The 15,672-nt window shown below is 42.0% G+C and overlaps 1 protein-coding gene across 3 annotated transcripts in view; it reads right to left on the bottom strand.

Annotated features, from left to right (window-relative positions):
- DIS3L2 (DIS3 like 3'-5' exoribonuclease 2) overlaps positions 1-15,672 on the bottom strand; it is a 195,849-nt gene that overhangs the window by 129,534 nt on the left and 50,643 nt on the right. For all 3 annotated transcript variants that reach the window (XM_072868187.1, XM_072868189.1, XM_072868188.1), the window contains one exon: positions 5,790-6,024. In XM_072868187.1, the coding sequence (XP_072724288.1) occupies positions 5,790-6,024 (235 nt within the window). The remainder of the gene's footprint in view (positions 1-5,789; positions 6,025-15,672) is intronic.

Genomic DNA, 15,672 nt, shown 5'->3' with positions numbered 1-15,672 from the left:
TCCTTCAAGCAGCCAGTGATATTGGTGGGCTCCAAATTTGTCAGAGATTTCATGGCAACTAAACTGAAAGAAGGGGGGACCTGAGCAGAGCAGAGCAGAGGGACACCATGTGGTCCAGATTCTTATCACCATCATCCTTTCCCTACCAGCCTTGGCCAAGGAGAGGAATAGCAGTATCTCCCTAAACTCTGCCTACACCAATACAAGACACTGCTAACTGCAGAAGGGCTCCAGATGCCAGAGGAAGACACAAAAGGCAGGCAGGCACCTAGTCAAGCTTAAAAGAAGAGAGAGAGCACACAAAAGCACAAGAGGGGACATGGAAGCGCATGAGAAGGTGCAGAAGTGCAAAACAGAGGTTAAACTGTACAAATGCATTTTTCTCCTTCGCTAGGATCCAAAAACCTTTCTAAACACTGACTCCAGAGAGTCATCGTCTTGAGAAAAGAATGGCTTAATGTATTATCACACAACCATACTGTGAAGGTACCAAATGCCACCACTTCTGTTGAGCCAAGTAATCTCGAAATACTCAGCAACAGCTTCCAGTCAGTAGTAGTGTGGACACCAAGCAATTTTAGATTATAATTTCTGACCTTACCAGGGCTATTAGAGACTGACAGTCACATTTGACTTGAAAAGAGACCAACCAGCATCCACCTGGCCAATGCTGAACAGACAGGCAGACAGGAGCAAGTTCTGCAGCAGCTCCAACCCAAATTCTGTTGACTCTACCTATTAGCCATCAGCTATTCAATTCAATTTTCCAGCACACAATTGTCTGAGTTAGCTGTCAGTTTTCTCTGCCTGTAAATAGGCTATTTCTATTCAAACTTCATTACATCAAGGCAGTGAGCAAGCCTCGGACATTCACATATTCAAACTCTGATTTGCAGAAGTGTAGGTGTAAGTGGAAATCCTGAACAAACACAACTATCTGATTGCTGCCAGGGCAGCCAGTCCACCAACTTGATGACTTCTGTGAGCCACCCCGTGGGAAGCAGGATATTCTGCGTATCTGGTAAAGTAAGATCTCTCGTGAGAAGAGTTGAAAAAAGCTGAGCAAACTAGTTTGACAAGGACAGCTTTTGGCGTAGTGACACAGTTTTACAAACTTTTATTTGAATATTCTTTTGCTAAGAAAGGCTGAGGGCACTTTTATGAGCACAGCTGCCATTCCCAAGAGTACAAGTAGCTGCTACTGTTTGATCGCTGATGTTTCTTTATCAGAGTAATCTGATTCCAATATTTAACAAGAGACAGCTCTCATTTGCATGAAACTCGTGCCATGCAAGTCTGTGTAGGGATACACCATCATAAAGTATTCTGTACAGAACATTTTGCACTTTTCCTGGGTTGGGAGGATGCAGAGAAGTTTCTGATTTTTATTACATATTGAAATGGAGTATAAGGAAAATCCTCCTACTGCAATGACAAGTCACAGACATAATGTATTCCAGCTCAGTACTAAGTGATAAGATAAAAGTTACATTACCTGCTGCAGTAGTCAATGTGAATGAGGATTAAGGAAAAGAATTGTAGACCTGGCAAAGGTCGTATCAACTGGCGGATGACTTCTCTGGATAGCAGTGACAAAGAAAAAGTTGAGGTCTCAGAGTAAAACACAGAGGACTTGCATGTCAATACCAAGCACCATAGAGAATTAATGTTTTCTGTGTACACAATATTGTTCAGACTAGTGCCAGGATGCTATTGCCTTGATCTTTGCCTGCATTTTAACAGGACATAAAAACCCCAGAGAGGGTTTGAAGGACACTAGTAAGAGAGCTGAGAAACTTTCTTTGGGGTGCCCATTCTTACTGTCTTTGTAAAGAAAAAAAAACAGAGAGAAAGTTTGTTCAGCTTGTAGAGATATTTATACCTTGGCAATACAGCTGAAAATGCCAGAGGAAAGAGATTTCCAACTTTGCTAAAAAAGACCTACCTCCAATGACCAAAACTTAACATTAAGAAAATCTAACTTTGGAACAGGATAATATTGCTCTTTGTGTAGAACAGTGTGCTGGAGAGGAAAATGGCTCATCACTTCCTAGATCTGAGACTTTTCTGAAGATAATCTTTAACCCAACTTCTTTGCAAGAAGAGTTCAGAAAAGCAGAGCAAACTCGTTTGACCAGGACAGCTTCTGGCATAGTGACACCAGCTATGAACTTTCATTCAAATATCCTTGAGCAAAGCAAGACCGACGCACTTTTATGAGCACAAGAACTATCAGAAAGTACACGGGCTGAGAATTAGGCTGAATGTGATGGTCTCTTCACTTCTGTAGACTTCCCTCTTGCTTATCCCATCCCTTCTGGGGTCTTAGGAAGAGAAGGGCAGGAAGCACAGCCCTCATAACTGCAGCACTTAGTGAAGACAGATCCAGCATCTGAGTCTCAGCCTGCAGCCCCACGCATAACAATTTCTACCAGTTTGTTTTAAGCCCCACAGAGGCATAAGAAGCCAAACATACCGTGACTTCAGGGAAATTCAGTCCACTCAAATCTGGGCCATAATCAGTGAACACAATGTTTCACGCTTCAGAGCTTCTGACAGCAAGGGCCAACTCAAAACTCTTTGCCCCAGTGCGTAACTAGAGATGGAGGGGGTGACTGGTGCTCTGAAGAGGAACAGAGCCACAACAAGGGATGGGACACAGGCCAGGGTAGGAAAGATACCAAAACAGCCTGCACTCCCACCGTGACCCAGAGTGCTCTTATTCAAATGACACGTCTACTTTTATTCTTCATGGTTCATTCTGACCGTCAGCAGCAGAACAAATGAGCCAGCAGCAAAGATACTGCGTCATTCTACTCCTCCGTCAGAATGGACAAAAGCCATCTTGCAACTGAGAGGCAGCAATCTGCAGAGCTTGTGTACATGCACAAACACTTGAGCACCGTCTGGTAATGTCTAGAGCAACATGGCTCTGTTCCTTCACCCCAGAATGAGTAAAATTTACTTTTGATTCTATTAGGGTAGCTATACTTTTCACCCCCAGAAATCTGGTGGGTTTTTTGTTTAGTTTGGATTTTGTTTAGGTCATATATATATGGATCTTTTTTTATATATATATGCACATACACACACACATATATGTATGCATATACATACATAAACTGCACATGAGAACATGATAGACTGTTTCTTGATTTTATTTTGTTAAACATGATACCCTTGATGGCATCTTTGTCCAGCTTGAAACCTTCAGACTGCCCTATGTTAGGGAAAAAAAGAAGAAAGTCCACTGCAAGTGTTCATTTAAGAGTTGCACTGGCCACAAATTATTTCTCCTGGTCCCTCCTGTGCATAAGGCCATGCAATGAGTCTGTGTAACAAATCCTACAAGGCAATGCTCTCAGGGAAAGTAAATAAAGCACCAGTTTTGGTGGGAAAGCAAGAAATCCCCCCATGGGATCTCATCTCCCTTCTACCTCTCCGTGTTTTGCTGCAGTAGTTGTTTCCAGCAGAAGGGTTGTAACATAAAATAAAAGACTCAGCCTGAAAGGAAAGTTCAACGGGCAGCACCAGCCCAGCAGCCGCCCCAGGGGAGGCCCACATTACACAGGGAAGGGCACTTCCACTGACTACAGTCCAACCCTGCAAAGCACTCTGCCTCCCAATGCCGGCCCCATGTTCCAGTGGATGGCCTTAGCTAAGTTCTGCCTTGAAAAAGTGTATGTTTGGTCCTTTTAAAAAAGCATTTTGAGCCACACCTGTGAAGGCTGAATTTGGCAGGATATTTTCTTTTTTCATGACAGTTATCACTGATGCTAGAATAACTATAGCTGTTTTCCAGGCAAGACTTAAAATCTGGATAAGTGATGATATGAGAAATTGCATGAAAGACAGGAAACAAGCCAAAGCAATCATCAACTGCTCAAAAACACCTTCAGAAAAAGCAGCATCGTAAACTTTATATGTATAAAAAAAGGAGGGCATTAAAAAGCAGAGAAAGAAGAAACTAGAGAAAAACCCATATGGGTTATATGGCCAAAGAAGCTGAAGCAACTATTAAAAGAGGTGATAGCAAAATACAGACTCAGCAGAAATCTAATTGGCACATCCACACCGGCCACAAGACTTGTTAAGGATGAACACGGAAAGGCCTTGAAAACAAAAGAAAACAGCTGGCTTAGGCAACTGCAATGGAAAAGTAGGTTGGATTTCAACTGTGTAGACAATAAGCTGATCTAACATCTCCCCTACAAGTATTCTCCAAAAATAGAATTAAACAGCAAAAACGACTCAGATGGCACAGGTTTTAAGAGATGACTTGATAACCTCCAACACAGGTCACTCCAGAGCATCTCGAGGAACTATGACGCATCAAGAAAAGTAACTCTCATCAAGCCTTTACACTGAAGCACAGTTATACAGGTAAAGGAAAATATTGGCTCGAGTCTGTACTTGTTTTAGGTGCTGCTGTCAAACTATAACGTATTTTTTCTGAATTTTAATTTGGCATTGCTATCAAAAGCAACAGAGATGCAACAGACGCAACATGTGACTCAGGAGCACTTTAGGAGATTTAGAATTGTCGAGTCAGCGTCAAAGTGGCAGCTCAACGGCGTACAGCTATAACACGGCGTCCAAGACTGCAAAAAAGATAGGGTTAATAACGAGCTGCGTAAAACATCTGCAGACAAGACAAGTAACTCCCAACTCAAGCCCTATGCTGGAAAGTAATGGAACAAGACGGAAGTTCACATACTTTGGCAGTAACTCAAAGACAGTGGAGGTACCCAGAAGGAAATAGCATCATGAACTGGTGAGGTGGCAGCTCCATTCATGAGCTGAAACCAATGTTTTGTCATAAAAACTACAACACTTCCACTCAAATGTTATTTCCAGTTTTATTAACAGATGGGTGTGAAAAATGGAAGTCTACCAACAGTATAGGCAGAGGTCTGTGCATCTTCAAAAGCAATCTCTCAGGAAAACACGAGGTATTAAATAGAACAGCTTTAAAACCACCACTAAGATTTGTCAGAGACCAACAACTACTTATGTCCTAAGTTACTGCCATCTTTTCTGGACAACTGGGGCATGCGTCAGGAACACACCAGAATATCTGTCCTGGCAAATTTTTCACCAGCAGCTGAAAGCACATGTTAAATGTGCTAATTGTCAGAATCCTTTCAACACACAGCTCTTCAGGAGGGGATTTAGTACTAGAAAAGACATGCAAAGAGCAGCATAAGCATAGTTTGGGACAGGGGAGCCTATTTTATTTTGCCCTAAGCAACACTTGATGGTTTGGATGGAATTCAGATTCAGAATAAAATAGGTTTGCCTTCAAAACAGATCGCATAATTGGCTTTAGGTTTTAGTGCAATTTTCTTTTTAAATGGACCAAATCTTTAAGTTGCTCATAACTCAATTGTTTGAAAACAGCAGCAAACCTAACTGCCCCCAAGGAAATATATTCTTATCCCCAAACTGAGACACATAGATTGGCCAGCCAAGCTGCAATGAAGGAAACTGCTACAGCAGCATCTTGAATTAAACAGCAACCAGCAGTCCCCAGACAGCCCTGAGAATTGCAAATCTAAAGGTGTGACTTCTGTTTCACAGATTTACTTTGCATCAATCAAAACTACATAAAACCCAGTCCTTAATATCCATTCAAAACTATGAAGGCAGTTTAGCAGAAAGGGATAGAAGTGATAAGGCATTAAGCTTTTATGCCTGTATTTTATATCTTGCAGCAAAGCAAGGCAACAAAGTAATACTTCAACAGTTTGCTCAAATAAAGGTTTAAATCAGCAATCTGATCTACTCACCCTTTTCACCGGTATCCAGGGAAAGTTTCTTAATGTCATCAGTCAACGTATCCTGCAAGTGGTCTTGTCCATGCTCTGCATCATTATCATCAAACTGAGCTTCTATAATGACATCCGGACTTCTAGCATCGCCTTTCGCTGCCTCTTGAGGAACGCAAGTCCCCAACATATCCTCAGGGACATCTGATTCATGTGTGGCTTCTGTTTCTTTGTCACTACCATCTGGCTTTATTACCTGAAGGAGCAGGGGATTAAAAAAAAAAAAAAAGAGGGAAGCTAAATCACTGGACTGAAGAAAAAAAACATTATCTTTCCTTTTTCATCCGCATCCCCAAGGAGCTGACAATGAATTGTGGGTGGCTGGTTGCACACTGCAATTGCCATGTAATTAGCCACAGATATTGCACCATCAAAAGAGGTACCTCACTAGGATAAAGACGGGAACGGCATGGCTTTTGCAATACCTCAACTGTGACAATAATGTATCCAAACTGTATCTAGAGCATAACCATACAGTTCCTGCCAAGCCTCTAATCAGCTCTCCAGAAGTTGGGAGTAAGCGTAGAGAGGGAGGAGGATACCCTACGATTTAATAAGTTGCTTAGACCATTGTTCACCAAGATACACTAATCATCCTGGGAAGTCCCAAAACTCAAGCAGTTCCAGTGAATGCTGGGATCATGTCAAAGCACATCTCTGGCAGAGCTCCCCAACACACAATTAGGAACAGACTGAAAAAGTACAGACCAGGGAACACGGTGCCCTGCGACCTGCAGAGGAACTGGACTGTGGCAGCTTGGTAAGGCACCAAGCTTTACATTTATTTTAAGCTCCAGTCTTTTTGTTAAAGGCACTCAATTATTGCTGTTACTTATACAAATCTCCTAATTAAATTACCAAGAGGAATGAACTCAATTAAAGTACAAATTACTTAACCATTAACTAACTGGTAATTCAGATAAGTAACTGACCGTTGCTACAGATTTGTCCCCACTTTAGTGCAGCAATGCCACAGGGGGAGGAGAAACCATATGTGTAATCATGTCAAACAAAATCATGAAGAACCCATGTCCCGATAAAATAGACACCAGACCCGGACGGCATCCCTCATTGCATGTGACAGAGGCAGAAACTGCTCCATCTCAGGTTATAATGATCAAAATGGTTCATACCTTGGGTATATATGCCTTTACTAGCATCCTTCATGCAACCAACAGCGAGTTGCAAGCACCTATCTGGCCCTGGAACCTAGATCCAGGTTTTAGTTTCAAAAATGTTTACGTTTCACTCAAGCTGTGGTACTTCAGTGTGAGATTCAAATCGGCATGGAATAAGAAATAACCTACTAGACATTAAAATCACAAAGAAACTGGGTGACCCCATTCCAATGCCCTCCTGGCGACTGAGCTCCTCTCCAGCTGGTGCTGGTGTTCGCCAGGCAGGTAACTCCCTGGGCATGCTTCTCCAAGGTCCCCAGTCCTCAGCATCGCTAACCCAGTACATGACAGCAGCAACTCATGCCACCAGCAAGGCAAGCAAAAGGGCCCTTTAAAAAATGCAATTAAAAAAAAAACTTTCTGGTAACATACTTTACATGATAGATATAGTCACTAGAAACAAGCATAAATAGCCTCAACAGGTCCTAGATGAAGACAACCATTCCAAGTAAGAAAAATACAATCCAAAAAGCTCCACAAATTATTGTTTAGTAACTAAAAAGCAAATAGATCAAATCAGACCTGTATGGGGAAGACTGTCACAATTTTACATATACAGAGCTACAGTCATGCTTTCAAGTGGTACCCATTTCTCTGTAATCTTTTCACAATACATAACAGAAATAAAATCAATTTTAAAATAGGGCTGAATTCAAGTCTTTAAAAAAAAAAAAACCTCAGATGACATTACTTTGAACTCTTGTTACCTTTTGTGACTCTAGTTTCCATCTTTATTTTCATTTTTTAATATGTATATAATTTGTTACCATAGCAGATTTTGACTCAAACATTAAATTGTGACAAAAAGGGAAAAAGTTTGGCAGAAAGTGGGAAAATGGCCGATTATTAAACCTGGCTACATTTGGTACATAAAATACTGACACACTATGGTCTGGGCAAGAACAGTCTATTAGATTAGAGAGCTGACAAGGCTCCACACGCTAGTGATTCTGCCAGTGTGCCTATCCAAAAAGAAAACCAGTGTCAACAGTAATGTTTGGACCCTACCATGGTCAGATGTGGATGTATTCAGCTCTTAAATTTCAATTGCACCAGATGTGTGCAAGTGTGCAACTGCAACGGCAGTTCATTTTCTTCAACCCCTTCAGGCTTTGCCTGAATTTCTTTCTCTCCAAGTCGTTCTTTGGAGAGTGTGAGATGTGTTTCGGGTGCTAAATTACAAAGCTTTCTATATGTAATGCAGCGAACAACATCAAATATATCTGAATGATAGGAAGTGCTTCTCTAAAGATGCAGCACCGAAAAGCTTATGCTTGAAGAGTTTATGTTGCATTAAAGAAGGCAGCAGATACGGATTTCTTTTTAAATGCTATATGCTAAAATTACCATGCTTCCCCCAAGCTAAAGGATACACGCTGCTGTCGCTAGCTAGCATGATACTCCAGCTGTGACTACCTAAGCCTCCAGTCACACATTTCCTTATGGATTTGCAAATGGATTTTTAAGTAAAGTTTTCCAGAGTCCACAAAATCATGACCTCCACACAGCGTAGAGCAGCAAAATGTCCAGATGCTGGCAAGCATGGGTGATAGGATTTGTTTTCTTTCTAAGGCCAAGACAGATCATTGAGGCTGACCTCATACATAACAGAGCAGGGAATTTCACCCAAGATTTCTTACATCACACCAAAAATTTAGGGAAGCTGTATATCACAAGACTGGAAAGCTGCATAAGACTTCACAAAATCAGGAGCTCAATGGATACAATTACTCCATTTAAAATGATCAGAGCTGCTGGCCAATATGAGCTCATCACACAGATTCCAAAAAGCAGGATCCTTCTGTATATGAGCAGCAGCAAATCCGACCAAGACAGAATAAGTATTTCTTACATGCAGCATCTCGGAAACCAGAATCTGATGATATTGCACTCTCCTATTTCTTATTAGGCTATTGAAGCTCATACACGACATAACACATACAGTTAGATAGGTACTTATCAGAGATGCAGAATAAATCAAATAAACAATTGGCTAAGTCTATCATGTAGTCATACATGCAGTACAGAGTGTTGTTCTTTGCCAATGCAGCTGACTGCCTGGACCCAGAAGGAGGGGATGGCCCCATGCTGCATATGCACGAAATGCATGACCCTACTACCATACAAACATCCCAGGATGCACGGTTAAAGACCCGTAAAGGACCTTAACTTCCTGACCTGGGAAGTCAAATGTCACCTTTATGGTTATATTATTATCATATGCTTTTTAATAAAAAGATCTTTTAATAAGCATTTTGATGAAAGTCAGTTGCTTATTTGAATGTCTGATCCCTAAGATAGTGGCTGAATAAGTTTTCTTCCAACTTTAAACAAACATCTATCACTGAACAAGCATCAAGTTTCTGCCCTACAGTGATTAGTTTGTAAAGTCATAGCTGACTGAACACAAGATCTTTGAATGAAAATCCCATTTCAACCATAAATGTAATAAAAAACAGCTAGTGGGCAAGTACATCCTGGCATGGATACGTACAATCTGGACAGCAGAGTGATTACCTCGCTGCATCCAGCCCAGTCTTGAAGTAGCCATCAAACGAACAATTGTCCTTACTCGGGAGGAATTTGTTCCAAAAGAAAACTGAACCGGGAGCCTGTGCATCTGAAAGCACAAGTGTTACCTTCTGAGCTGCAGGAGAAACTGCTTTCTCTGCCAGAAGCAATCTTATACCTGCCCTGTTAGTTCCAAGCTTTTCACAGACTTTCCAACTAAGCCTCACACCCACACATGGACAAAGTCCAGGCCTGTTTATTCTTGGATCAGGTATGGGGTTTTTGTTGCTGCATCCTCAATGGCAAAAGTTAACAACTCATACATTAGTCTATAATCTCAAACTACTGAACCAGACCAGTGATTTTCAATCATCTTTGAGCTATTAACCCCCAGGCTTTTTCCAATAAATGCACCAAGTCCCCAAAGTGTTTAAGCCTGACACTAATAGGTTTGCTTTTCTTCCTTATTCATCTCTGATCCTTACAAGCAATCCATGAATCCTCATAGATCTGAAGATGAAACATGGATGACTACCGGTCTAGACACAGTTGGACAGATGCACCTTGCATGGCTAAGGTTACTGTTTTCAACAACAGGAGCTTGTGCAAAGAGACCTCCTTCACTGAAAGCATTTTGCGGTAAGGAAGCAGGATCATCTTCCCTACAGCTGTTTTGGACACAGATTCAAAAAAAGTGAAATTCTTCATCTCACTCAAAATGCTGGTATTAAAAAGAGGGACTGAAATATTGAATTTTAGACATTTCCACTACAGCATACTATTCTTGGGATTCTTCAGGTCAAACTTGCCCACCACGCTCCAAGACATCACTATTACTTCAATCAGAGAGCATCTTAAATTCTTCTTTAAACATCCAACTACTTGTGCTCAGTTTTCGCTGTCCTTTTTTCCATAGCAGAACTGCTTCAGAAATTCAAAGACAGCATTTGCTTCCACTTAAAAAAGAAACAACAAATAGATACATGACTCATTCTAAAAAAAAAAAAAAAAAGTGTTTAGATCTGATAATGAAGGAGTACGCTTATGACATGTATCACATTAGCCAAATTTGGTCAGGTAGACCCCTTGCGAGGTATCCTTCTTGCCACCCCAGAATTCACCAAAGTCCCCAAAGGAGGTCTTGCAATGAACACGCAGTAGGAAACCCACAAATACACAGAACAATCCACCGGGAATTAGGTTTTTGGTGGGATTCCACAGAGGTCTGCAGTAGGCCAAGCATACCCAATAATCTGAAACTAAATATTAAGTCACTGGTAATAAAACTCATAGATGACAAAGACTTGCAGAGCAGTCAAGTCCAACTGGTGAACAAGGCTGATCTGAATCCAGAATGTTTGAGAATAGCCAAAAGTAAACTCAAATATCTAAGAATATGCAACACATGCCTGTGAATGGCTCTGCCTTGGAAATCGCTGACTCTGAAAAGAATGTGAAAGATTTCTAATGAACAATAATCTCGGCAATAGGATCCTTAGTATTATAAACAGTAAAAGCAAGCTTAGCTCTGTAATATTGCACTGGTGAGAGATGCCAGACTTGTGCAACATGTATTTTCATAAGGATACTGGGGAAGAATGAAGATGATATAGCACAATACCTCTTCTCCCTAAGTCAGACAAAACCCAGCAAAATGCCTCATAATGAGTAATCAAACCCAAAATGTGTAACTTATCCAAAGGACTTTAGAAGTGCCAAGCCATTAATGGTAACTCTCTTCACTGGGGCAAACAGACGATGCACAAAGAGGCTCCTCACACTGCTACAGAAAGGTGCCATAGATTCACCAGCAAGTGGAAGCTGAAGACACATTCATAGCAGGCAGGGAGCTCAGGTTAAACAGGGAGGACTAAACATGGGAACAGCTATAAGGGAATTAAGGTCTTCAGCTCAAGCCTACCTTCTGAGGACTGCAAACCAAGGTAAGGTGCCTTTCTTCCAAAAAATACTTTGGTCAAACACAAGTTCTGCTTTAGCTATAGACAAGTTATTATGCTCAATACTGGGTAGAGACACAAAGTTTAGGTCAGTTGTTGGTCCTCTCTGCAGTTGAGCTTTAGTTAAGCAACAAGTCTGAGAAACAGAAACAGGTTGAAAGTGGTAAATAACCAAAAGGAAGACAGCTGAAAACAGGGGCTTTGGACCAAGTTACCATCTCACCGTTAAAAAGACCGTTGCTACCACAACACTAATACAAACACCACATTTCATACCAATACTGCGAACACCTGCATCTATTAGTCTCCCAGCTTTTGCCATATTAAACAGGCTTCACTTAAAAGCTGGTTCCCTTACGTTCACTCACGAGGGAGTAGGAACGGAGCCTGGCTAACATGAGGATGCTGTCACAGCTCATACATACATGCTAGAGCCAAGCTACCATAAATATTACAAGGAGCTTTGCTTTTCTGAAAAGAGCAACCAAACAAAGGCTGGCTCACACTAGCTCCCTCTTGGCTAAAGAAAGGATGGCCCTTCCAATAAGAGAAAAAACACCTGTCCCAATCACCCTTCCTTCTCTTTATAATCCCACATACACCAAACAGTTCTGGCAAAGACAACAACTCAGTAAAGGTCACTAGTCTCAGTAGGAGCAGTTATGGCATTACTTTTAAATAGCAATAAGGTTAGAGTGGGGTTTTTTGTTGTGGTTTGGGGTGGTTGTTTTGTTTTGTTGGTTTTTCTTACAATCTTTTAATTCTAAATCACTGGAAACGCTTGCTAACAGCCTGCAGGATAGCTATTTTATATTAGACAGCACATTATAGTTTACATTCCAGGCATCACATTGGATGCAATAATCATACAAACATCCAACCCAAAATCTCTCCTCTTGACTAGGAAGGGCTACTTGCTCCTCCCCAGCTGGCTCTTGTGTTCCCAGATGTTACACACAGTTTTGTCATGGCAGTCGCTAGAAAGCTGTCCTGCTTGTGGATTCAAAGGGGTAAACAATTTGAGTACACAAAGGCTTCTTGGAAACGACAACTTTTCAGAGCTCCTCTCTGACTCGCTCCCACTGTAGGAAGTGAGAGGTGGGAGAGAAGCAAATGAAATCTAATGCATGTGTTTTCAAAACAAAATATAGAGACAGATCTGCAATACACCCATCAAACCTATTGCATCCCCAAAGCCATCTCCCCTGCCCTTACCAGCACCCTGCATGCTCTCTGCTCAGACTAACGTGCAGCAAAGTGAGTTTTTACTGCAGAGGTAATTCAAGTAATCAGACTGAGCATCCAGGTTTAGTCCAGCCCGAGCAGACACAGCAGACAGCCCTACATCCAGGCATGTCAGGCAGCTGCACAAGTAACAGAATTAACTGCAGAAAAAACCCACCTATCTCCAAACAGCCACCTGTTCTCACTACTTCATTCTGCTTCCACCGATAAACCTGATTCCTGAACAGTTCACTCATCTTCTCTCTGTGCTTCAGGCTGTACTTAAACATCACAGGTTACAGTGTGTCCCCTCCAAGTGCAACTCAAGTCCTTCTCCTACCACCTTGCACAAATAACCAGAATAACAAGTGGAAAAGCATCAACAGGGAAAATCCTCAAGACTGACCTTTCCAAAACCCAAAGCCAAAACAAAAACTGTCTCCTCACCATGTATCTCCACTCCCTATCTGGTCTCTGACCTATCACTTGCCTCTCAGAGCTCAACGCTAACGTTGCCCTGGCCCTTGTCCCACACCTACAGTCTGCTTCCAGACACATTTATCAACACTTCATTATCACCTAGCAGGAGACAGTTGCCTCTGCCCTTGTTTCTCCTCAAGTCTACTCCTGCCTTCACCCCCTTCCTGCCACCTCTCTGTGGTCTCCCCGGACTCATCTCTCCCAAGTCTGGCTCTTGCACCACTGCCTGTAGGACACACAGTCCTAGGATCAGCACCACATTCCCTCAGGTTCATTTCATCTGGTTCTCCTAACAGGATAAACTAAACAGCTCCATCTGTGTGTTCCCACCTTTTGTACCCTCTAACAACTGCTGAGAAGCAGGAAAAGAAAAAGTTGTCAGAAGCAGCTGTTCCCTGTGCAGCACAGGTACCCCATGTGCCATGGCACCAGTGGTGCGGGTCACACCACTCCAAAACTCCAAAAAGGAGCCACTCCGCAGCCTGCAGAGGAAATATCTGAGGGTCCCTTGCCCCAAGCTGCTTTGAAAACAGAGCTGGTAAAGGCTCATAATAGGCCCATGGTAGGTCTGTACAACCTTTCCCAAGAATTACCTGGGGATACCTGTGAGAGATATCTCTCTGGGCTTGAGGGGATTCAGAGCTGCTCTGTGATATTTAGACATGCTGAGGCTAACAGTGTCAAGGAGACGTGGGGAAGTACAGTGTCCCCATGCCCACCTGCAGGGAACACAGTATGATCTCCTTTGTAGACAAGCCAACCTGGTAAGGACTCCCAACAGCATTACAAAGAGCTGTGTGTTATTATAGCCAGATCAACAAACCTGTTCCACACTTTCCACTCCTGCTGCCTCCCCCAGGATTTGATTTGGTGCTAAAAAACCAGCCTCTATTTTCAGCATACCTACTGTTACTGCACTGACCTTCCCACACATATGCCCCAAAACAGGATTCCCTGGAGCAGAAGCGATGCAGCAAACACTTTGTGTCCCAGTCACGGCTTCCCAACCCACACGCTGTTCTTCTGTGCAGCTGTATGTTGTCACACTTAAAGCAGTGATGAATACTTAGCCATAGCCCATCATCTGTACAGCAAATCTCTCTAGTGAGAAAAGTTTGATCTTAGGGAGGTGCAAAAGATCTAGTTCAGCATCCAGCCTTTAACAACACCCAGGAATCAACCTTCTCCCACACACTCACAAAATCTGATGAGGCACACACAGTTCCTCCATCTCCTACAAGCAAATTCTTTTCATAAAAGAGGCCTTTGAAACTGGCAGCCTCCCTGCTGGACCCCAGTGAAATGTTCCTTGTACCTTGGGTCTTTGTATTGCCTGCTCCTCGCAAGACCTCCCACTTTGGTGCATCTCATGAGCTGTGTGTTGCACTCCAGGCCACAGCGAACTGGAAACAAAAGAGTAATGCACAGGGCCCAGCTATGAGGTTGCCAGAACATATTGGTTTGAAACATCACAGAAAATATTCGGCTCCATATTTTCAACAGTAGCCAGGAAGAAAATGCATGGAACAATTTTAAGAACTGTTTTTCAAAAGTCATTTAAATCAAATTATGCCCCATCCACACTGGCAGCAAAACCCTCTCTACTAACTGGAACTGGTTTTCTTTTCTTTGCGTGTGTGTTCTTTTCTTTTTGGTTTAACATATTTTTTTTTTAAACTGTCTCCCAGCCATCTTTTTCTGGTAATGTGGACAGGCACTGCAACACTACAGGAATGGGTGCCAGGACAAAACCTATGATGCACAGTCCCTAGAATAAATCACTCAAGAGGGGTGGATTAGAGGAAGAGAGCAACGTAAGGTTACATCTTCAAAGGTACTTCTCTGAAATCACTGCATTTTCAGCAAACTACTGCAGAAAGATATCCAGTTTGTATCTGATCTAAAGAAGCAGACAGGCTTTTGGATTATTTGCAACTTCAAGACAATACCATGAATCAATATATATTTTTAAAGATGTAATTATTACACAGTGCTTGCATGTAATCAGAAAAGAATCTACTTGTGCTGAGTGTGTATCATTTGAAAGCTGCAATGCCAAGCAAATCTATACCACTGGCTCCCACAAACCCAAAGTATTATCCATTACTGCCTTTTTTTTAAAAAAAACAATACAAGTATGTATGAAAAACATATTTCCTGGAAACAATGATACTCTTTGAAGACTTATTCAACATTTCATAAACCGAACAAGCCTGCACCCGCACGTGCCCGTAAGAGGAAAGTGGGTTGACAATGCAAACTAATCGAAATGTGCTGGAAGGGCTATCCAAGATATTTGCATACCTATACCTCCCAAGGCTATATAGGTTTGAAGCTTTGTTCAGAACTGTGTACAAATGATTTCCCATGTGTCTAAGAAAATCTCTTACTGGTGATCAGCCCTTTAACTCATCAAGGCAGAAAACAAACAAATCAACCAAGAGTTAACACATTGGGGCTCATGCCTTAAGCCCCTCACCTTCTTTCTTCCTT

This window comes from Ciconia boyciana, chromosome 7 (genome assembly GCF_034638445.1).
Source record: "Ciconia boyciana chromosome 7, ASM3463844v1, whole genome shotgun sequence".
Taxonomy (NCBI): domain Eukaryota; kingdom Metazoa; phylum Chordata; class Aves; order Ciconiiformes; family Ciconiidae; genus Ciconia; species Ciconia boyciana.
The sequence above is the reverse complement of the archived record's forward strand: the minus strand, read 5'-3'. Positions and strand labels throughout refer to the sequence as shown.